Source organism: Anolis carolinensis, chromosome 6 (genome assembly GCF_035594765.1).
Source record: "Anolis carolinensis isolate JA03-04 chromosome 6, rAnoCar3.1.pri, whole genome shotgun sequence".
Lineage (NCBI taxonomy): Eukaryota > Metazoa > Chordata > Lepidosauria > Squamata > Dactyloidae > Anolis > Anolis carolinensis.
Window position 1 is genome coordinate 12,493,611 of NC_085846.1, and position 24,259 is coordinate 12,517,869.

Here is a 24,259-nt window from a genome sequence, read left to right on the forward strand (position 1 = left end):
ATTGGGTTTTCACACTCACCAAGGTACGCATTGTCCATTCTCTTAGCAGCGCTAGAAATATTAACAAAACTTGGGTTTCTATTGCTGTTCTGGTACAGAATCACTCCCCCAGTCCAGTCGTAGGATCCCACAGCTCCTACAACAGGGCCTTCCTGCATCAAACCACAAAGAGAATCAAAACTTTTGCAATTGGCTGTATGCTAGCTATGACCGCAATTAGGCATAACAATCAATGCTAACTCAAAGGATAGGATGCCACTTGTGCTATTGTTATCTGCTATCAGGTAACCTTTGAGTTATAGAGGAAATATCTCCAAGATCCTGAGTTATCAACTGCCCTGATCAGATCTTGCATTCTTAAGACTGTGGCTTTTTTTGACCAAATCAATTCACTTGTAGTGTCATCTGCCTCTTTTCCCACTATTTTCTACTCTGTCGAATATTATTGTCTTTTCTGATGAATCACATTGTCCCATGGTGTGTCCAAAGTTCTACAACCTCAGTTTAGTCACCTTTCTATCCAGTGAGAGGTCAGACTCCCACATTATTTATTTATTTATTTATTTATTTACATCATTTATATTCCGCCCTTCTCACCCCGAAGGGGACTCAGTGCGGATCACATTACACATATTAGGCAAACATTCAATGCCTTTTTAACACAGGACAAAGACAAACAAACATAGCTCCGAGCGGGCTTCGAACTTATGACCTCCTGGTCAGTGACTCATTGCTCTCCCATCTGCACCACAGCCCCGGGCATTATCACACTAGGGCTTTTAAGCGGGAAGCCCCACATTTCTGCCGCTTGCAGAATTCTGGGAAATGTAGTTTGGTAAAGCGAGGACATCTGGAGCTGAAAATTCAAAAGGGCCTGCTATCCAAAGCATGCATTACAGAATCAATCTTGTAACGTGGGGATTGCTTGTATAGAGTTATATTGCAAAAAGAAAGCCAATGTATTGTAGTTTTGAGTGTTGGACTCGAACTCTGGAAAACAAGGTTTGAATTCTTACTTGGCCATGTAATCCCACTTTGTGACTTTAGGCAGGTCATACTCTCTCAGCCTCAGAGGAAGGCAATGGCAACCCCTTCTAGTCAAATTGTGACAAGAAAAACCTATGATAAGGGTACTTTAGAATCAACAGAAGTCAGGAATGACTTGAAAACACACAAAACCAAAGTGGGTTGCTGTGAGTTTCCTGGGCTGTATGGCCATGTTCCAGAAGCATTCTCTCCTGATGTTTCCAAAGTGCAAATGTGCTCTTTCACTGGTGAACCATAGCATTATCACTAAAAAAAGAATGAAGGAGAAGAGAAGGGAATATATTGTTTCAATAGGTCTCGGAAATTAAAATGATGCAGCTAGTGCCAGTTATTTCTAGCAATTAGGCCTGGACAACATTACTGTTGTTTGGATATATTAAGAGGCCCTGAGAATTACAGCAGCAAATACTGCAGTCCCCTGACACATTTGAGCCAACTAGAGGTGTCTTTAGAATTCATTAATGTGGACTTTGCACATGCTCCGAGGAAATGAGGAAGTGACTCACTGGTGTCAGCAAGGCACTGAATCCTTCCTGGGACATCTCCATCTGGAAGGAACTGGTGCTCTGAGACTGTGTGCCTGCAGGGAGGAAGCAGAGAAGAACATTTCGCAGTTCATAAAACAAGCTAAACCCAAAACACTACACAACATTTCCGCCTTGATTTCTACTATTACTCACTACTCTTTTAATTAACTTCTGTTGAGGCTGAGTTATTTTACCACATCACTACTTTAAATTGAACAATATCATTTATGTGCTTCCTAGTTGAAGGAAAATACAACAGGATGCAAAGCACAATGGCTGGCATCCTGTTGACTAGGTATGGGAACGTAAGGTGTACATCTCATAACTGCTGAGGATTCATGCTTACAATTGTTAATGACTAAACAATACCCGGCAACCTTCCATCTTCATTCAGCCCGGTGAAAAAACCCAATCAAAAGGTTTTTTAAATGCTACAAACTTGCTTTGCAGGTAAACAATGTCAGCAGAAGGCCCTGGTTGCAGAGTCTGCTGGGGAAAGTAAAACCTCAAGAAATCCCTCCAGTTCCCCGTTCTGGATATGCCTCATAGCCAAGAGAATCATGAAGATATCACTTTCTGTTTCCTGATATGCAGCTTGTTGGGAACCATTTGTTTGGGATGCAGCCCAGCTAAGGTACATGGCGGGAAGGCATCATCAAGCATGGTTCCAATGACAGGACTCAATCACTGTAGTAGTCCCATTTGATGATGCAGGATCTCACCCAAGGAGGGGAGGGGGAACTCGTCTTTTCACTTTTCACAGCGCAGTAAAAGTCTCATGATACTTGATCATTGTTTTCAACCTGACAAGACTTTCTCTTCAAGGCTGAGGGAACTTGTTAACCTAGCCCAAACCCAAACTCAAACCCATCACATCCCTGAAGGAGGACAGGTTTGTGAGGTGGCTTTGCTTACAGCCCTTCTGGTACCTTCAATGGCAAAGATCTTATCCTTCAGCTGGTCCTGGATGCCTCTGAGAGCATTGAAATTGTACACGGTGAAGATGTGTTCTGCCTTTGGCTCAGAGGCAATGTCGTCCAGTTCCCGCTTGGCATCGGGGCTCGAAAAAGCATCACCCACCTTTCATAGGGGAAAAAGAGATAACAGCATCACAGATTCAGGTATGTTTAACATTGATAAGAAAGGCAAAGCTCAGGAGCATATAGAAAAATGTGAACACTGTGTATTTTCCCACCCCCACATATAATTTATCCAGCTTTATATGGCTTAAGATAAAGGTAAAGGCTTCCCCTGACGTTAAGTCCAGTCATGTCCGACTCTGGGGGTTGGTGCTCATCTCCATTTCTAAGCCGAAAAGCCGGCATTGTCCGGAGACACCTCCAAGGTCATGTGGCCAGCATGACTGCATGGAACACCGTTACCTTCCCGCCGGAGCGGTACCTATTGATCTACTCACATTTGCATGTTTTCGAACTGCTAGGTTGGCAGAAGCTGGGGCTAACAGCTTAGGTCCAGGTTATTTGAAGAACCATATCTCTCTTTATGAACCTGTTAGGAATTTATGATCATTTGAGGAGGACCTTCTCTCTGTTCTACCACCTGCTCCATTATGTTTGGTGGGAACAAGGGAGAGACCTTTTCAATGGCTGGAACTCCCTCCCAGGAGAAACCAGGATGGCCCCATCTCTGCTTGCCTTTCTCAAGCAGGTAAAGACATTTTTTTATTATTATTTTTTGCCATCAGGCACTTGGGAAGGATGCGGGACACACTGCTAGGGAGGCTGTGAGTGGGATTTTGGGGGGGATGGTGAATTTTTCAATGTAATTTTAAATCGTATTTATTGTATTTTAACTTTATATCTAATTTCTTTTTTTAATTTTTGTATTTGTTTTGTTTAAAAATTATATTATACTATGTGGTTTTGAGTCCCTATGGGGAGAAAGGAGGGACATAAATAAAAATGATGATGTTGTTGAAGACTTTCATGGCCAGAATAACTGGGTTGCTGTGAGTTTTCCAGGCTGTATGGCCATGTTCCAGAAGCATTCTCTCCTGACGTTTCACCCACATCTATGGCAGGCATCCTCAGAGGTTGTGAGGTCTGTTGGAAACTAGGAAAGTGGTGTTTATATATCTATGGAATGTCCAAAGTGGGAGAAAGAAATCTAAAATCAAGACAATAAATAAACAACAACATTCAGAAGGCAGGGAAATTCCAGGCATGAAACAATCAGGGCCAGCTAACACCTCCCAACAAAGGATTCCCCCAGGCAGGAAGCAGCCAAGCTTAGAAGCTGCAAGGCTATTTGATGCGAATCAAGGTGGCCAATTGCAACATTCACACTTGCCTCAAACAGACAAGAGTTCCTTCTCCCACCCTGCACTTTCCACAGATATATAAACCCCACTTGCCTAGTTTTCAACAGGCCTCACAACCTCTGAGGATGCCTGCCATAGATGTGGGCGAAATGTCAGGAGAGAATGCTTCTGGAACACGACCATACAGCCCAGAAAACTCATAGCAACCGAAATATGATGATGGTGATGACGATAGGTTTTAGGGGGTTTCAGAGAAGACGACAGACTTTGACTCACAGAGAGAATGATGCACATGAACATGTACATACAAACGTGTGCACATAACCAAGCAAACAGCCATTGTCAAATATAGTTTGTGGGCTTATATGTGAAGCTGCTCAAATCAAAATCCTGTTAATTCTCACCCTTGTTAAATCCTCACCCCAATAGCATAGCGGATGATCCCTGCTTGCTTAGCCTCTGGAATTACTTGTGAATACTGAAGTCTGTCAGTCTTCACCCCGTCTGTTATCACAATAAGAATCCTGGTGGCTCCATTCCGAGATCCTTTCTGTGAGGTGAACAGTTCCCGCCTTGTAAAGAGAGGACAAAACAACAATGTGATAATTCAATAGATTATACAAAGGAGAATCAAGACAAGAGACAGAAGGAAAGAAGACAGAAGGGGGAGTAAGATGATATAGCTAAGGGGAACCTACACAACTCTTCTGATGGCTGTAGCTGTTTCAGTCCATCCACCAACCTGATGAATATGCAGAACAAGTTGCTCTGGGTCTTCGCTGTTGAAATTAAAGTGTTCCAGGTATCTGTCTGAGAACTGTATGAGGGCAAACTGACACAAGGAGGAAGAAAACAGGGTTAGTCAGCATGTGCTGTGCATGGGCCATTGTGGAAGAATAACAATGCAGCCATGGTGCACGTATGCTCATTGGGAACACCCTCCCTCTAAAACCATCAGCTCTTAAATATCTTCTGTACAAAAATATTAAAAGTCAAAACTTTGCAGATCATTCCAAAATTTAAATCTGAGGCATAATAGCTTTCTAAATTCATTACTACAGAGCTTCCTGTAACTGATATGGAAATTATAGAAATTATGGTTTAAGATAATAATGATTTAAGATTTCTGCAAGTAAATGAGGCTTACAAGAATGAGCTTTGTTTTCAATCCTGACTAAGAACCAACAGGTGCATACACTAGTGAGCTATGGCCAATTGCTGCTTCTTAGCGGATTTGCACATATTCAGGACCATGACTTAGCAGGCACTGATATCCCTGCTGGCTGGGGGGTTTCTGGGGAGGAGGGAGAGAAATATTTCCAAATTCTGGCTTTAGCATTGAACTACATTACTATGCACACGCATCACTTTTCTGTAAAGACTTGCTGTTTTCAGGATGCTAGAAATATATGATCTACTTGTCTCACTTATAGTTGAAGTGTTCCAACTGGCAGGGAGCATTTAGATGCCACCAATAGAATAATAGAATCATAGAATGATAGAGTTGGAAAAGACCACATGGGCCATGTAGTCCAATCCCCTGCCATGCAAGAAAAGCACAAAATATCCAATTTTGTCATGTCACAAGCAACTTGAGAACATACTGCAAGTTGATATCATTGACAGATGGCCATCCAGCAAAACAGACTCCAATTCACCAGGAAAATATTAATTATTATTATTATTATTATTATTATTATTATTATTATTATTATTATTATTATTACATGTATTTATACCCTGCTTTATCTCCCCAAAAGGGACTCAAAGCTGCTTGACATGAAAGCATTAGTATATGCATATATTAAAACAGAATTAAACACAAACAGCACTTTAAAAAAATCACAGTTAAAATCCATCCATATTAGACTTCTGCCCACATTGAAATCAGAGGATCTTCAGTTAGTTTCACATTTCACAAACATTTCAAGTAAAGATATAGCCTAGAAACACTAAAGTTTAGCCATTCTTTTCTGCATGAATTCTCAAAATATTATGTAGAGTCTGCACTTTTAAGAAATATATAAAGAAATTGACACTGCAGTGCTTCTAATTTCACAGAAGAAACAATTTCTTGACAATTGGATTTTTGATAACAACAAGAATCTTTAAGACACTTCTCCAATTTATAGAAGGTGGGCATTTTAGATGAAAGCTCCATTTATCTGGAATCCTAGGTGATTTAAATATATCATGGCTTCATTGGGTCCAATTAGATCAATGGTTTCAAAATTGGCAAAGAAAGCGCTGGGAGGAAAGAAAACCAACAAAATTTGAAAATATAGTATTAAAAGAACAGACTAAAGAGGGAAATGAATATCTGAAAGGGATAACCAGTATGATATATAAAATATTAATAGAGATTAAAGGTGGGAGGAAAGGGATAATAACAAGGGAAATATGGGAGGAAGAACTGGGAATAAAAGTAGGAGAAAGAAATTGGGAAAAATTATGGAAAGCAAGGCATCTCAAAAATTTAACAATTAGAATAAAAGAAAACTACTACAAGATAGTATTGAAGTGGTATTTGACCCCCAACAAAGATACATAATATGGATAAGAGTTGTTCAGAAAAATGTTGGAGGGGTTGTCAAGAAAGGGGGATATATATTCATATGTGGTGGGAATGTATGTACAAAGTTTTTGGGGAAAGGTCATAGTAGAAATAGAGAGTATCATGAAGAAAAAAATTAATACAAACCCAGCAACTATACTATTATCTATTTATAATACAGATGAATGGAAAGAAAATGAAAAGAATTTGGTAACAATGTTGCTAACGGCAGCAAGGTTATTAATAGCAAGAAATTGGAAAGGGGAGGTGGAAATTAAAATAGAAGATTGGTACAAGGAAATTTGGAAATTAGCAATAAATGATAAATTAACATGCAATTTAAATGTCAAAAAAGGCCTAAGAAAGAAAAATGATTTTGAAAGTATATGGAAGAAATTTATTGAAGAAACATTAAGGAGAGAAGATGGGAATCAACCCCCACCAGAAGAAATGAGGTTCTGGTTGGACTATAAAGAAATTGACTCCGGTGATGGGGAGCACAACGGGTAGAACACTGGGGGAAGGAAAAGACTTAATTATATGAATTGTAAAGAATTTTCTTTTCTTTGTAACAAAATTAATAGTAATGTAATAAAAATATTCAAAAATAAAAGCTCCATTTATCTACAAAATAAAAATGATCGAGTTAAACAAAAGTTGGTTGATATCACAGGTCCATTGGGCCCATGGGAGGCAGCCATGTATATAATTGCAGTTCTCAAATTGTGTTCTGTAGAACCCTAGGGTTCTATAAAAAACATCATAGGGGTTCTGCAAAAAATCCTTTAATCTTTTTTTAGAAACTTTTTTTAAGTCCATGCCAGAGTATGAAGTTCTTATTGAAATTTAATGTACCTCTACTTTAAGCCTACATCATACAAACCACCCAGGCAATAGAAGTCGATGGAAGAGCTTTGTGGGTTCACAGGGCTTAGGGACAGAGTTAGGATAGCATAGGGAAAATATAGTACAGAGTTAGGGTTCCATAGGGAAAAAGTCTTGGATCCCCATTACCCGTGTATCTCTGCCAGAAAGCCTCTTGGTGGTCTCAGAAACAAACTGCTTCATCCTTTCAAAGTCTGCCTTGTTAATGCTACCTGAGCCATCGATCAAGAACACAATGTCTGTTGGGCGAGTTGTGCATTCTGGGAATGAATACAAAGAGATACAAGTCAATGCCCGTTTTTAAGATGCCGCCTTTTATAACGAGCCACAGACCACTAACAACCCACCATCATTCAAATGTATATGAAGAAGATTTGACACCATTTGGGAAAACATTCCTGGGAGAACAGATCATATGGTTTCACGTGCTTTTTTTGGAAAAAGAAAAATAGGAAGAAAAGGGAATAAAGTAAGCTTTACACTGGAAAGAGAATGATGAGCAACAGACAGTTCTTTAGAGACATTTTGAAAGTCACCAGGTAGATTATTTACTATGAAATAAGCAAATTAGAGAAGGGGTTTAATCTGGACTGATAAATTCTAGTTCCAAGTCAGAGTAATTTCAGATAAGAGTTTTATCATTTCATCATCTTGCCTCAATCTGTTGTTATTATTATTTTATTATGACACAGCAAACAAGATAGATATGCTGGATTTCATATCACAAAATCACAAGTCGAACACTTCCCAAGTGTCTAGGACTGTGTGATGTATTTTCAGATGATGCGCGCAGATCCCAGTAGGGTGGCCTTTTGCATCTGGCAGATCATAATTTTGTCAATGTCTATTGTTTCCAAATGCCGGCTGAGATCTTTTGGCATGGCACCCAATGTGCCCATCACCACCGGGACCACCTGCACTGGTTTCTGCCAGAGTCTTTGAAGTTCAATCTTGAGGTCCTGATAGCGGCTGAGTTTTTCCTGTTGTTGTTGTTGTTGTTATTATTATTATTATTATTATTATTATTATTATTATTATTATTATTATTTAAAGTAGTTTACAAAAATAAAATGACTGTACACATTAAAACATGTAAGAGATGACAGTATAAAGATATAGACCAGCGATAAAGGCCAATAAAAGACAGGTAATAAAATTTCTATTCCACTAGGAACAGAAAGTGACTTTACCTGGATACCCAGCTTGGGGCCCTTCCATACAGCCATACAACTCAGGGCCCTTCCTGAGATACAGGGCCTGTCTGGAAGGCCCCCCAGAATTTCAAGGCAGATAATCCACAATATCTGCTTGAACTGGATTATCTGAGTCCACACTGCCACATAATGCAGTTCAATGTGGATTTTATACAACGGTGTGGAAGGGGCCTTGGACTCAAGGGAAAGGAACAAGCTGGGTCTTAAACTTTTCCATTGCTGATGGAGTTGAAATTTATTACCTGTCTTTTATGGGCCTTTTCCCCTGGTCCCCACATTGCCAAGAAGGGAAGGTCTTTGCCTGCTTCCAGATCCCTCCAGAATAACTGAACTACACCAAAACAGCATCTTAGTATCGAAGAAATATGGTATGACCTTGCAGGAGTCAACACCTAAGTTCTAGAATATCAATAGTTTCATGCAAGCCCTGCAGCCACATCGGAGCTGTCTATCTGTTGGTCCCTATTCAGTGGGCATGAGGTCTCACCTGGCAAAGTCTCTGGAAAGCGTTGGAGCTGTTGGAGATTCTGGTCCAGAAGGAAACAGTAGCCGTTTACATACATATTCTCCCCACAGGCTCGGTGGACTGTAGGCCCGCAAACCTTAAAAGAGAGCAGAGAGGTTTTTGTGATCGTAACATTCACCAAATCACACTTCTCAGCATCTCAGAACAGGGTCTGAAAATGCCTTCCAGCTCCATTTCTAGCCCCAGCGTTGACAGTTGGGTTTTGCCAAATCCGAAGTCAAATCCGGACTTCACATTTGCTTCATGGCTTAAACTCAGGGTCTGAAATAACATTTTCTGAGATAGAAGATAGATAGATAGATAGATAGATAGATAGATAGACAGACAGACAGACAGACAGACAGACAGACAGACAACCAAGGGATGCCCTTTTTACATGTAATTAGTAGTCTCCACTTTGATTGCCAGTTAATACCAGATTAGGTGCTGCAGGCTGCATTTCAGAAGAAGGAACTAACAAAACTGCCTAACAAAACCCTGAAATTCAGTGTCACCCTACAACAGTAGACAACTTGAAGGCATGCACACAATAATCTGAAGGTATTCAATCTTGTCTTAAGCAAGCTAAACAGGATCAGATCTGGTCAGTGATGAGATAGGAAACCCTCTATCAATACCAAAGATCTCCATCTAGGAGAGAATTCTGTCTGAAAGTCTAGACAGATGTTAAAAGTTGACAGTGCTGAGCTTTCTTCAAAGAACTAGCTTACTCTCACTTTCCATACAGGTAATACAGGTGATACATTGAAGATAAAAATGCCCCAATATAGTATAGATATATTTTGGAAGTTCAAATCCAAAACGGTAATGTTTTATTACTATTGTTATTGTTATTGTTAGTATGACTTGAAGCAGCTTACAAAATAACTAGCATGAACCTGGATACACTTACCAAGACCTGAGAATCATGGGCAGCCAATGACAAACCAAGTGACATATTGACAGCATCGACTGGTCCTGAAATTTAAATAAAAGTATAGACTTCACATTACAGTTTAAGGACACACAGAAAAAACTAAGCTTAACCCCAAAGAGATTACAGTCTTCATAAAATAAAGGAATTCCTGCTCCCAAAAATCTCTGCTTTGAACTGGATTATCTGAGTCCACACTGCCATATAATCCAGTTCAATGTGGATTTTATACAGTTGTGTGGAAGGGGCCTAGAGACGAACTTCAAGGAGGAAAGTATACCAAGGAATTAGAAAACTAAATGTAAACTTTGTTGTAGGAACTCCGGACAGGAAAGGTGAGTCCTGCATCTTGACAGAAAAATGAAAAAAAAACCAACAATACCAAAACAGACTTTGTGAGGCAAGCTATTTTGAAAAGAATTCAGGCTCACATGCAAATTATGAAGTCTATGAGAGAAACTGTGAAGCTGAAACATAAAATAAAGAGTTTTAGCTTTGCATGCAATACACACTCTAAAGCAGGCATGGGCAAACTTCGTCCCTCCAGGTGTTTTGGACTTACTTCAACTCCGACCGATAGGCTGTTAGATATTATGAGAGTTGAAGTCCAAAACACCTGAAGGGCCGAAGTTTACTCATGCCTGCTCTAAAGGAAATATTAATGATTACACCACTAATCCAGAGACAGACAGACAGACAGATCTGCCTTTAGAAGCCAGCATATGTTTTTGAGGTATCTAACTCCCCAGTTATCTTTCTTATCCAGACAATGGAATTTCTACATTAAAGTTTACTTTTAGTTCTCTAATTCCTTGGTGTCTTCCTCCTTAAATACCATCTCACACTACATGTTGCTTAGGCCCCATCTACATGGCTATAAAATGCAGAATAACTGCATTGAACTGCATTATATGGCAGTGTAGACCCATACAATCCAGTTCAATGCAGATAAACTATGGTATAGGAGTGCAATGGGTTAAACCCTTGTGCCGGCAGAATTGTTGATCTGAAGGTTGGGTTGTCAGTTCGAATCCTGAGAGTTCCCCATGCGGGGACATGAGAGAAGCCTCCCATGGGATGGTAAAACATCAAACATCTGGGCCTCCCCTGGGCTACGTCTTTGCAGACAGCCAATTCTCTCACACCAGAAGCAACTTGCAGTTTCTCAAGTCCCTCCTGACATGAAAAAAACTGTTTTATGAAACTGCATTGTATGGCAGTTCTGGTAAAATCAAAGGCCCTGCTGTTAGTCTGAATCCCGCACCTCAGCCCCTTACACTGGCCTTCCTAACCACCTCCTGTTTCTCACTTCCTACAACATCTCACTTCTTTTTCACATACGTGGCCTCTCAAATATCACATTTTATAAAACCATATTCCCACCCAATAACCCTGAGGAGCCCTCAATTTCTGACACATTTCTTCTGTCCTCATGGAAGGTATGTGTTTCTCTGTGTGTGAGAACCTAAGAACCACAGCCCCACTATTCACACTTACGTTGAATATTAATTTTTTCACAACGGCCTGTACGGGCGTCGCACCGGTAGATTTTACCCACTTCATTCACGTCTCCCTTCTCAAGTGGAGCCCCAACAAACACCCTGAAGATACATGAGAAGAGATAGACTGTTAATATTTCTATAGCATGCACAGCGTTTCCATTGTAAGGAAAAAAGAAAGAAAGAACAAGATAAACGCCTGCCAAAAGAACTTCACCGACAACAAAGGGAACCGAAAGAAGGGAGAGGCCAAGGAAACAAAGAATTAATGGGACCAACTGCAGTAATTATTGTTGTTTCAGGTTCATTGAAGCTCAAGAGGATCTAGATGCAAAGAGTTCAACCAAAGGATTTTCAGAAAATGTGGGCAAAGAAAATGTGTAACCCCATATATATTTTCCATATATACAGATTTCCATAGGAAGGAGCCATGGCCATTAAAATGGGGTCAAACTGTTAGAATTCTGCAGTGTGGATAGTCTCCTAACAACAGCTATATACTGCCAAATTAGAGCACTTCAATGCCATTTTAATTGCCATGGCTCCTTTTCTTGAATACTGGGATTTGTAATTTGTTATGGCACCAAAGTTCTCTGGAAGAGAAAATAAATAGCTTCCCAAACTACAAATCCCAGAATTCCATACCATTGAGCCATGACAGTTAATGGGGTATCAAAGTGCTACAATTCTGCAGTGTGGATACATCCTAAAAGAAGCCTTAGCATATCCTTAGTTTATTGACCTCGGAAGCGTATCACCTCCGTTAACAGCACCTACACTGGATGCCAATATGTTTCCAAGCCTGATTCAAAGTACTGGTTTATTTATTTACAGTATTTTTACCCCGCCTTTCTCACCCGGGGGGACTCAAGGTGGCTTGATCTTTAGTGGGTTTGATCTTTAAAGCCCTAAACAAGTGATTCTCAACCTTCCTAATGCCACGACCCCTCAATACAGTTCATGTTGAGGTGACCTCCAACTATAAAATTATTTTCGTTGCTACTGTACTTCATAACTGTAATTTTGCTACTGTTATGAATCGTAATGTAAATATCTGATATGCAGGATGTATTTTCATTCACTGGACCAAATTTGGCACAAACACCCGATACGTCCAAATATGAATACTGGCGGGATGGGGAGGGTGGATTTGTCATTTGGGAGTTGTAGTTGCTGGGATTTGTAGTTCACCTATGCTCAAAGAGCATTCTGAACTCCACCAATGATAGAATTGAACCAAACTTGGCACACAGAACTCCCATGATCAACAGGAAATACTGGAAGGTTTTTCTGGGCATTGACCTTGAGTTTTGCAATTGTAGTTCACCTACATCCAGAGAACACTGTGGACTCAAACAATGATGGATCTGGACCAAACTTGGCACAAATACTCAATCTGCCCAAATGTGAACATTGGTGGAGTTTGGGGAAAACAAACCTTGGCATTTGTGAATTGTAGTTGCTGGGATTTATAGTTCACCTACAATCAAAGAGCACCTTGAACCCCACCAATGATAGAATTGGGGCAAACTTCCCACACAGAACCCTCATGACCAACAGAAACCCCTCTGAACCCTCCCCCATGACCCCCCCCCCCCCGAGGGGTCCCAACCCCCAGGTTGAGAAACACTGCCCTCAAATGGTTCAGGCACAACTTACCAATCTGCCCAATCATTAAGATTTTCCTGAGAGACTTTTCTATCGTTGCTGCCTAGCCCTTTGGAACTTCCTGCCCATTGAGATTAAAACTGCCCCTTCCGTTATCTTTCAAGAACCTGTTGAAGATCTACCTGTTCAACAAACTTTTGACGAATGACTTCAATTGCTAATGACAGCAAGGACAATTTGCACCGAGCTTAGCGAAATATACTATTTAATAGATGAGTCTCCACAATAATTGTTATTAGTTTAAAATGTTCTCAATGATTAATATTTATTTATATCTTATTCCTGGATGTTATTATGCTTTGTGTGATTTTTTTTTGTCTTGTATTATATGTTAAATATGCTTTGATTTGTATTGTATTATGTTGTGAGCCACTTTGGGTCCTGTTAGGGAGAAAAGAGGGATATAAATAAAGATTATTATTATTATTATTATTTTCCTCCAGTAGTTTGGCGGAACACCAACACTCTTTGGCAAAGAAGGCTAAAAAGTAGACCTTGCAAAATTACAACTCCTGGGAATCTATTGCATTAGGCTGTAGCAGTTAAAGGCATGTCAAACTGCATTAATTCTACACTATAGATCAGGTATGGGCAAATTTCGGCCTCCCAGGTGTTTTGGACTTCGACTCCCACAATTCCTAACAGCCTACCGGCTGTTAGGAATTGTGGGAGTCGAAGTCCAAAACACCTGGGGGGCCGAAGTTTGCTCATGCCTGATATAGATGCACCTCTATTTTGTGTGTTCTTCCTTCTTTATAACTTTGGCCATCTTGATCATACATTGATGTTGCTTGCCCACATTTGTTTTGGTTTTCATTGGTGAAATCTTGGAGGAGTCACTTTAGGTCTTTGACATGATTGAGGGGGCCAGAAGAGTGGCATGGAAGTACAGTAATACAGAAACAGAAAGCAAACAGATGTGGCTTCTGCTATGACAGTATCACTTGTTTTCAATTTTTTTTTCGTGTCAGGAGCGACCTGGGAAACTGCAAGCCACTTCTTGTTTTCAATGGGATACTAGGAGAACAAACAAGGGCCTTGCAATCTAACTTTATATCTTTACCTTGTGAGTTTTGTCCTCTACATCCAGTCCTTTCCCCCAGAAACCCATTCCAACAACCTTGGTCCCAAATCAGTTTCCGCTTACGCATTTCTTGTTTGTGCCACGCTCGCCCCAAAGCTCTGAGTTTGCACCGGGAAGATGGTTGGTGTGTCCACATCCACACTGAATCCACGTCCCTGTGGCACCAGCACTGTAGGAAAGATATTACAGTGATTGCATCCTTATTATACATGAATGTGCACACACGCACATGCACACTGCTCACACGGAAGGATTCCACATTAATTAATTCAGAATTATTACCGTTACTACTCAAGAACTTAATTTGGGCTTAAGCTCAAACATAGCCACTATTCATTCATAAACACTGAACATTTCAGATATATAGCAGACTCTCAGTTAACTATTAAAAATAAGCCTAACTAATACTATACCCCAAACTATCCCATGCCATAAACCCTGTATTAACTTGATATTAACATTGTAATACAATCATTAAAAGCAATGAAGAAAAACTTAACTTAATGTAACATAGTTTTACTGTAAACAACTCAGTGAATGTAGTATGCAATAAAGTATTGTTTCTTCTGCTTTTTCCAGTTGCTTGAGCATTCCAGTTGATTGAGTTCCAATTAATTGAGAGCCAACTGCATATGTATTTTAGTGTATGTGTAAGTGTGTGTCTATCTATGTGCATACCCTGTTTCCCCAAAAACAAGACAGGGTCTTATATTTATTTTTGCTCCAAAAGAAGTGTTAGGGCTTGTTTTCAGTGGCAGTCTTATTTTTCCAAATTGACTTTTTAAAATGAACTACAGTAGAGTCTCACTTATCCAACATAAACTGGCCGGCAGAACGTTGGATAAGCGAATATGTTGGATAATAAGGAGAGATGAAGGAGAAGCCTATTAAACATTAAATTAGGTTATGATTTTACAAATTAAGCACCATAACATTATGTTATACAACAAATTTGGCAAAAAAAGTAGTTCAATACGCAGTAATGCTATGTAGCAATTACTGTATTTATGAATTTAGCACCAAAAAATCACAATATATTGAAAACATTGACTACAAAAATGCGTTGGATAATCCAGAACGTTGGATAAGCGAATGTTGGATAAGTGAGACTCTACTGTATATCTAGGGCTTTTTTTTAAAATAGGCTTAAATTTTGAGCATCCCCAGAAATGCTGAAAAATCATGATTATTTTTGGGGTAGGTCCCATTTTGGGGGAAACAGGATACATACATAGATTGGATACATATCCAGGGTGCTTTGGAACCTATGCAAAATCCCATTTCTTTACATTTCCTGCAGAACTGACACTTTTGATTTTGTGGGATCCAGAAGAAATCATTCTCATGGCAAAAATTAAAATTAAAAATCTACTTGTAGAAACATAAGTGAAGTGATCCAACTGAGCTCTTATATTATCAATTACTTCGAATAGAAAAACCTATCAGTATAGCTTTCTGTGTAACTCAGCAACTAATAATATATAGAGACATGCTGTCCTTCACATTGGTTTCCACTATTCGGCTAATCTTCCACTTATTTATCTAAACTGCTTTTAAAATTCTGTAAGTTGCTGGCCATCACTACACTTTACAGTAGTAAATTCTACACTTTAGCTACAAGATGAATTCAAAATACTTTTATGTGTTCTGACTCCCCCACCAATCAGATGACTTATGGTTCATTTTCTGAAAGAGAAACAGTTATCTCCAATCATTTACTTCAACCCAACTTATAAATCTTTAACATTCACTTTTTGCACTCCTAAAAAGACACAAATATTGGAAGCTTTTCTTGAAGGATACTCATCACCTTGCCATTTCCCACACTTTTTCCATCACTGTGAGTGCATCTACACTACTGAATTAATGTTGTTTGACATCATTTGAACTACTATGGTTAACTGAAATGGGATACATTTTGCCTAGGCACTTATGCCCTTTGACAGAGAAAGCTAAAGACCTTATCAAACTAAAAGTCCAAATATTCCATAGCACTCTTATGGCAGTTAGTGGGGTCAAACTGCATTTATTTGACAGCGTAGATGCACTCTAATTAAGGTTGGATCTACACTACCCTTATATCCCAGGATCTGATCCCATATTATCTATTTATCCCAAATTATCTGGCAGTGTACACTCATATAGACCAGTTCAAAGCAGATAATCTGGGATCAGATCCTGGGATATAGGGCAGTGTCGATCCAGCCTGAGAAGAAAATGTTGATCATATAAACTTTCATAGACATAAGTCTATTCCCTTATGAAAAGAGATTGGAAAATGTGCTCCCAGTTCATACCCAAGGTTTCCATGGCTGTTGACACTTACCTGTGCACAGGTAAAAAAGCAAAGGTAGAAGATCCATGACAGGTGGGGATCCAGATGTGAAGCAGTAAGCAGGATGGATGTCCCAGGGCAGGAAAAAGAAGAAGACGAACAGGAAAGTGAGGAGCAGACTGCCTTAAGGGGAATTTGCAGCAACACAGCCGAACACATAAATCTTTGAAAAGCCCTGCCCTTAAGGTAAAAGAGGCGGGCAAACAGGAGCCGTGTAGGCCAATCAGAACTGAGTGACTCAGTTTGGCTGCTACAGGAGAGAAATAAATGAAAGAGTTCTCAAGAAAGTTAGTTGCAAGGTTAGCAAGAAACAGAGGCAATAAAGGGCACGGGCTCCTTATCGAAGTTTCTTATTTCTTTTGATGCCTCCTGAAATTCTCTTTCTCATTGTGGTCAGTGGAGAAAGAGCCCTTCCCCTGTCTTGCAAAATCGTCTAGTGTGACCTCAGTTTGCGGCTCAGGGAGCTAAATGGACAGCTAGCAATTGTAGCATTGCCCACATTAGCCACAGAGCTGTTCATAGTATCCCACTTTCTTCCTCTTCACATGGGGCCACCCTGCGCTCCTTCCCTTTCTCTGGCTATTCCTACGCAATGGCACAACATGAAAGGGTCATGTGAAGAGGTCCGAAAACTGCCCTGGCTCAATGCTATGGCAGAGTGGGAGTTGTGCTTTGATGAGGCACCTGTACTCTTTGGCAGAGAAGGATAAAGATCTTATAAAATTCCAAGTTCCATAATGCCACAGCATTAAGCCATGGAAGTCAATGTGGTGTCAAACTGCAGTAATTCTACAGTGGAGTCACATCCATAGTCAAGTATACATAACAGTTCTTCCACACAACACTAATATAGTGCTATGATTCCACTTTAACTACCTTGGCAACATTGTAAAGGAATCCTAGGATTTGCAGTTTAGGAAGATGCATTTAGGATTTGCAGTGAGAGTTCCTGGACGTCACTGAATACAAACCCTAAAATTTCAGAGCATGTTGCCATGGCAGCTAAAGTGTAATAATAGCGTTACAACAATGTAGTGTGATAAGACCCTCCCAAACCTTCCATCCTCACTTAATGCTTGATAAAGTAGTCTTGAGAAGGAGTTACAATTGTGGCACGGGCAACAATTTGATCTCAATTTACTTGCAATTGTTTAGTACACGAAGAAGAGAGACGGTTGCACTCATTTTTGCCATGGGTGCAGCAAAGTCCACAAAGGGAAAGAAAGTTTCACTTCTGACTTAATTGTAATCTTTGCACAAAACTATTACAGGAACTCAGGAAAACAGAAGGATTGCATTTAGCCACTGAGAGATTGCAAAATTTTTCCAATCAGCCTTCTCCAAATCGAGATCTGGTATCCAAATCTACACTGCCGTTATAGTTTTACAAATCTTTAACTTTCTGCACCAAAGAGTGCTGGTGCCTCACTAAACTACGAATCCCAGGATTCCGTAGCATTGAGCCATGACAACTAAAGTGGTGTCTGGAATGTGTTGTTTATTCTTTCAGTCGCTTCCAACTCTTTGTGACCAGCCCATGCCAGAGCTCATTGTCGGCCGGTGCCACCCCCAGCTCCTTTAAGGTCAAGCCCGTCACTCTAAGGATACCATCCATCCATCTTGCCCTTGGTCGGCCCCTCTTCCTTTTTTCTTCCATTTTCCCCAGCATCACTATTTTCTCCAAACTTTCCTATCTTCTCATGATGTGGCCAAAGTATTTCTTCTTTGCCTCTAATATCCTTCCCTCCAGTGAGCAGCTGGGCATTATTTCCTGGAGGATGGACTGGTTGGATCTTCTTGTGGTCCAAGGCACTCTCAGAATGTCTGGAATGTAATGAATCCATTTCTGGAACTAAAATGAATAATTTTATAGGTTCAGCTGTGGATGTAGTTCAACAAGAACTTTGGCCATACTCAACACAGGTCTTCTTGGTATTTTTAAAACTTTTTAAATTGCACTTATTTTCATTCCTACACTTTAACTAGTATTACACATGGAGAGATAGGGTCCTGACAGAAAGAGTAAAAGCTTTTATTTTCATCTGGGTTCCACTACAAAGTTAATTTTTCATCCTATTTTGCAGGAGCCCCCGGTGGTGCAATGGGTGCCAGCAGGACTGCTGACTCGAAGGTTTGGTTGCTGATCTGAAGGTTACCAGTTCAAATCCAGGGAGAGCATGGATGAGCTTCCTCTGTTAGCTCCAGCTCCTCATGTGGAGACATGAGAGAAACCTCCCACAAGGATGGTAAAAAGATCAAACATCCAGACGTCCCCTAGGCAAAGTCCTTGCAGATGGCCAATTCTCTCACGCTAGGAGTGACTTGCAGTTTCTCAAGTCACTCCTGACACACACAAAAATCCTATTTTGCAAGGTGAATAGGCGAATTATGGGTTTTTTTCTGATATAGATCACACAAAATGGAAAGAAAGAAATGCAAAGTAGAGTTCTAAAATGGGGTGTCCATCATCATGTTAAGTTCAAAAGTTCAAAGACAGGAGCTGGATTTAAGACAAGCAGCTTCCCTTTTCAAAGGAAATTGCTTCTCTTCACATACCCATTGACCACACAGACTTGTAGGTCAGAGCCAATGTGTTTTAATGGTCTTGCATTAGAACTCAGTCGTCCAAGGTTTGAATTGCTGCTTGGCCATGGAAACCCATTAGGTGACCTTGGTCAAGGCATACTTTCTCAGCTCAAAAGAAAGCAATGGCAAACTAAATCTCAATAAGTCTTACATGGTAACGCCAGGACAGGGTCACTAGAAGTCAACTAGAAGGTACAGAAAAGCAATGACAATGATATCTGAACATGACCTTTATATAGTGGAGAGGGTGCTCAGAAATAGAAAGTTGAGTTACATGAGAAATCTTTTGAAAACTTTTCTCACACTCCTAGATAGATAGATTGATAGATAGATAGATAACCAGAAGACTCTTGTGAAGGATTTGCTGTTGTCCCTAGAAAAGTAACATCTAAACAATGGAAGAAGTCTGCATTTTGGAATTTTGTGAGCAATATTTAGAAGGGTTTAATATTATTGCTCAGCATCTTCATACTTTAAAAGTACCATCAGCAAGTCCTGTTCTATAAAAGTACCTTGAGCAAAACTCTCAGTCTCAAAGGCGGACAACAGCCAGATGCTTTAGAACAAACCTTGCCAAGAAAGTCCCGTGATAGGCTGGTCTTAGGGCACGGGTGCCAAGTTTTCAAAATAACAATAAGGCTAGACAAAATCCATGACACATAGCCTCGGCAGGAAGTAGCTATTAGTAAGATTGTGGTCTGCCTAAAGACCAAATAAAAGTGCTAATTTCAGTTAAACTTCACCGTGCATGACTTGGTAATGTTAATATATTGTCTACATTTTGCAAACACAAGTTACATTATGTTGCACTTCATGATTATAAAAGAAAATGAATTCCCTAAGACCCAAAAGTCAACAATGATATGAACGTGTAAATGACAATAAACATATAATTGGGTTGCTGTGAGTCTTTTTGGCTGTATGGCCATGTTCCAGAAGCATTCTCTCCTGATGTTTCACCTACATCTGTGAACGCAGTCTGTTCCTCTCACCTGGAGCTGAGCCTTTCCAGTTTGGGGAAAGACTCAGCTCCAGGTGAGAGGAACAGACTGTGTTCAAATCCACAGCAATCCAGGAGTTTGCTACAACTTGCAAAGACTAATTGATCTGTCACATCAGTGTGGTCTCGTGGTATAAGGGTCGGGTTGTGACTTTGGAGAAAAGGATTCAAATCCCTGCTCGATCATGGAAACACCTTGTGTGACCTTGGGCATGACACTCTCTCTCTCAGCCTCAGAGGAAAGCAAAAGACAAGCCCTCTCTGAACAAAGCCCCATGCTAGGTCTGTCTTAGGGTTGCAAGAAAAAGAGGCAATCAGAAAAAGCAGAAGTGTTGGTAAAAAAATAAAGTCAAGCCTCAAAGAACTGAGGCAAAAAAAGTGACATAAAAATAATGCTGAGAGAGGGAGACAGAGGGAACTACAATCTACCTAATGAACTGGAATTGTTGTTTAGTGCCTTGTCTTTTTTTAACGCAGTACATATTGCCCCTGGTGGCACATCAGGTTAAACCGCTGAGCTGCCAAACTTGCTAACCAAAAGGTCAGCAGATTGAATCTGGGAAGTGGGATGAGCTCCTACTGTTAGCCCCAGCTTCTGCCAACCTAGCAGTTCAAAAACATGCAAATGTGAGTAGATAAATAGGTATCGCTTTTCTGGGAAGGTAATGGTGCTCCATGCAGTCATACCGGCCACATGACCTTGGAGGTGTCTACAGACAACGCCGGCTTTTCGGCTTAGAAATGGAAATGAGCACAAACCCCCAGAGTCGGACATAACTAGACTTAATGTCAAGTGGAAACCTTTACCTTTACCTTATGCAAAAGCAGTTTGCACTCAGTTAAAAACTTGGCAGGCAGGGAGAAGAGGGGAAAGAAGTTTGCTCTTTCCAGGAGGCTTAGTCAAAAGCAGACTGCTGCAGCTTTCCTAGCTTGAATATTCTCCCTCATTAAGAGCTTTGCCATATGCATCCTGGTTTTCATCTTTGAAATTTGTACAGATTTATTGAACCAGCATGGCATATTGGCTTAGGTTTGGACTATGACTCTTGAGAGACCAAGGTTCGAATCCCCATTCAGTCATGGAAGTCCACATTTTTTGGGGAAGTGAATCTTTTCAGTTTCATAAAAAAGCACTGGCAAGCCTCCTCTGAACTAACCTTGCCAAGAAAACCCTGTGATGGGCTTTGCCTTAGAATTACAACAAGTTGGAAATAACTTGAGACACGCAGCAGCAAATGTACAGATCTATCATGTCTGAATTTACGTTCTGCACTCTGTTTGATCGTTGGCCTAAATCTGTTTGTTTGTTCTTGGAAAGTCAACATTTGGATCATTCCCATTGTTTCACTTAGGTCTACTGTATTTGGAACTAACAATCGGACAGAGGCCTTTGAGCTTAGGATGTAGGCATTCTGTTCTTCTATAAAGCTACAGCCTGCCATTGCCACCCAGGCTGGTTTTATTCCACCATCTGATAAAAATGGCTGCCACTAGTCCTCTAAGATCAGACAGCAAGATCTTGGAAACTAGACAAAAAACCCTAGGAAACTAGTAGATATATAAACCCCACTTGCCTAGTTTCCAACAGACCTCACAATCTCTGAGGATGCCTGCCATAGATGTGGGCATATAGCCCGGAAAACTCGCAGCAGCCCAAGGGCAATTTTGTTTCTGCTGTTGTTAAAGACCTAGGACTCTTAAACACTTAACACCGCAAACCACCCTAAAATCCACCAGGAAAGAATGATCCACTTTCTGCTCAACTCCACATACATCTGTAGGCCTTGATACACTTTCTGCACTGGCTACTACACATGGAAACTGATACAATATTTTTTTAGCATGTGATTTTTTATTATATATTATACAGCAGTGAGAGGGTAAAAAATTGGTATAGAAATCTGGGGCAGAAGGAATGAACACATGCTCTTTGGACTCATGACATCCATTGCATCATATGAAAAGCCTCTTTTGGGGTTTAACACTGAAAGATTTAAAAAAGATCCTGATGAATCAGAAAAAAACAAGTATAGGCATATTTTCCCAAACATTGTCTCTCCCTAGCTTTTAAAATAGGAACTTCTTTAATATTTGGCAAACCAAGACATTTTTAACCATCTCTTTCTTAACACAAAACAAAGCTTTGCAAAATAATTTTTTTAGACAGTAACTGTTGGAATTCCCTACGCTGGGAATCGTAGTCCAAGTTCTGGGTCCCTTACAACAACCAGGTTCCATTCCTTCCTATCATGCTTTTAACTCCCTTAGATGCATGGCCCTCCTAAGGGAGAGAGGCAGATCCCATTAATGCAAACAACTCTTGGAAGCCGTTCCTACGTAAGTCCTTCTCGTCTTTTTGCCCAAAAAAGGATGAGCCAAAGAGTTTCTGTTGTTTATCTTCTCTTACAGTTGAGCCACTTTAGTGCTGAGATCATAAGTGCTTGAAAACAGCCCTGGAGTGAGGAGGGCTTCCTTCCCAACACTTGAATATACTGGGACAAAAGAACAAGATGCCCTAAAACAACAAGAAGCAAAGGGGCATTTCTCACCTCCAATCTAAATGGCTTTATTGCAAAGTTGAGGAATTTGATCTTGATTGGACTGTAGTATCTATGAGCCATAGCCCCAAAGCTGATTGTACTGGATGATAGGAGATGCAGTCCAACAATGTATGGAAGGGCATCTCTCTTTGGTTTATGGCTTTTAAAAGTCCTATTAAGGAGAGCGGGGCTCGGATACTTCCCATCTTGCACTACTGGGCAAAATTGCAAAGGATTTAAAAAGAAGCAGGGACAAGGCTTCATTTTGGCCCCACCTCCTCCCTGGGTGGCACTGCCAGCTGGTCTCGTGAACATGGCTTAAGGCACTGCCTCCTGTCTGAAGTGCTTGCATTACATGCAGGTGTGGCTTCAAAATGGCATGTGATGTGGTCGAGGTTAACTATTGGCTGCTCATGCTTTGAAGGGGGATTGGCTCCTGAGTAGGGCAGGAGGAGTAGGGATACCTTGCTCTATCCATCACTTTTGGTTTTGGAAAGGGAGTTTTATATTTTATTTTTGCACATGGGTCTTATCTATACATGTATGTTTTTGGCAATGGTGTTGGTGGCTTCTGTGATGTGTGTTGAAGCCCCTAAGGCACAGGCCTCTCCCACGCATGGAAGTGGGTATGGCTTGGTCAAAGACTGAGGGACCCATGGGTCCTCCCCTGTTCCCATGCCGGCAGTAGGCATGGCTTGGCCACAGCAATGGCGAGGCACCTCCTGGTCACCCAAAGAGCTTGATGAAGCACGGGTGGCAGTAAGGCTTGTCGTTCTGCTCCTTGAAGGTGCCCTTGTTGAGCTGCTTGAGGCAGAAGGCGCAGACAAAGTGTTCGGGGTGGAACTTGCGCGCCATGGCTGTTATGCACCGCCCGGTGATGGGTTTTTCGCAGCCTGAACAGAGCGATCCACGTTGCTTGTGGTAGTGGATCTCACAAAACGGGCGGCCGCCGTGCTCAAAGAAGCTGCCGTTCACAAAGGGAGTGTAGCACTCCTGCAGTAAGAAAAAGAAATATGGAGAAGACAGAGAGACATTTAGGAAAATGAAACATGTGCACACATACTATCTCCACGCATTTATTCTCTGTGCTGACAGCTTTGCTACAGAAGCCCAGAGGTCAGCAGGAAGAACAGAAGTTTGTATCCTGAAAAATGGCAGCAATTCTTTTTGCAACACATCATTAGGACCTTCTCCATCTGATCCTTTGCATTTTTTCAATCATCAAAGCACATATTTAATTGATATAATTCATTATAATTTCAGAATTGTGTATTTACTTACTATTTTTTAATTGTGTCAGAAGAGAATTAAGTCATCGATGAAACAATCGGCTATGTGAAACAATCGGCTGTCTACAGAGACGTTGCCCAGAGGACGCCCAGATGTGTTGCTATCCTGTTGGGATAGTTCTCTCATGTCCCCAAATGAGAAACTAGAGCTGACAGATGGGAGCTCACCTAATCTCACAGATTCATTATAATTTCAGAATTGTGTATTTACTTACCATTTTTTTATTGTGTAAGAAGAGAAATAAGTCACCTTTGAAACAATCGGCTATGTGAAACAATCGGCTATCTACAGAGACGTTGCCCAGGGGACG

The 24,259-nt window shown here is 40.6% G+C and overlaps 2 protein-coding genes across 2 annotated transcripts in view; both read right to left on the bottom strand.

The window, feature by feature from the left end:
• LOC100557375 (integrin alpha-X) overlaps positions 1 to 16,943 on the bottom strand; it is a 40,427-nt gene extending 23,484 nt beyond the window's left edge. Inside the window, exons 1-11 of the mRNA XM_062984018.1 lie at positions 16,525 to 16,943; positions 14,262 to 14,367; positions 11,445 to 11,548; positions 9,927 to 9,991; positions 8,996 to 9,110; positions 7,424 to 7,554; positions 4,554 to 4,687; positions 4,277 to 4,427; positions 2,504 to 2,654; positions 1,554 to 1,627; positions 20 to 152 (exon numbers count right to left, since the gene is read on the bottom strand). Of these exons, the coding sequence (XP_062840088.1) occupies positions 20 to 152; positions 1,554 to 1,627; positions 2,504 to 2,654; positions 4,277 to 4,427; positions 4,554 to 4,687; positions 7,424 to 7,554; positions 8,996 to 9,110; positions 9,927 to 9,991; positions 11,445 to 11,548; positions 14,262 to 14,367; positions 16,525 to 16,561 (1,201 nt within the window). The 5' untranslated portion in view covers positions 16,562 to 16,943. The remainder of the gene's footprint in view (positions 1 to 19; positions 153 to 1,553; positions 1,628 to 2,503; positions 2,655 to 4,276; positions 4,428 to 4,553; positions 4,688 to 7,423; positions 7,555 to 8,995; positions 9,111 to 9,926; positions 9,992 to 11,444; positions 11,549 to 14,261; positions 14,368 to 16,524) is intronic.
• A 5,008-nt stretch (positions 16,944 to 21,951) lies between these two features.
• The window catches only part of tgfb1i1 (transforming growth factor beta 1 induced transcript 1), a 32,477-nt gene continuing 30,169 nt past the window's right edge, over positions 21,952 to 24,259 (bottom strand). Inside the window, exon 11 of the mRNA XM_008115433.3 lies at positions 21,952 to 23,652. Coding sequence (XP_008113640.2) covers positions 23,386 to 23,652 — 267 coding nt within the window. The 3' untranslated portion in view covers positions 21,952 to 23,385. The remainder of the gene's footprint in view (positions 23,653 to 24,259) is intronic.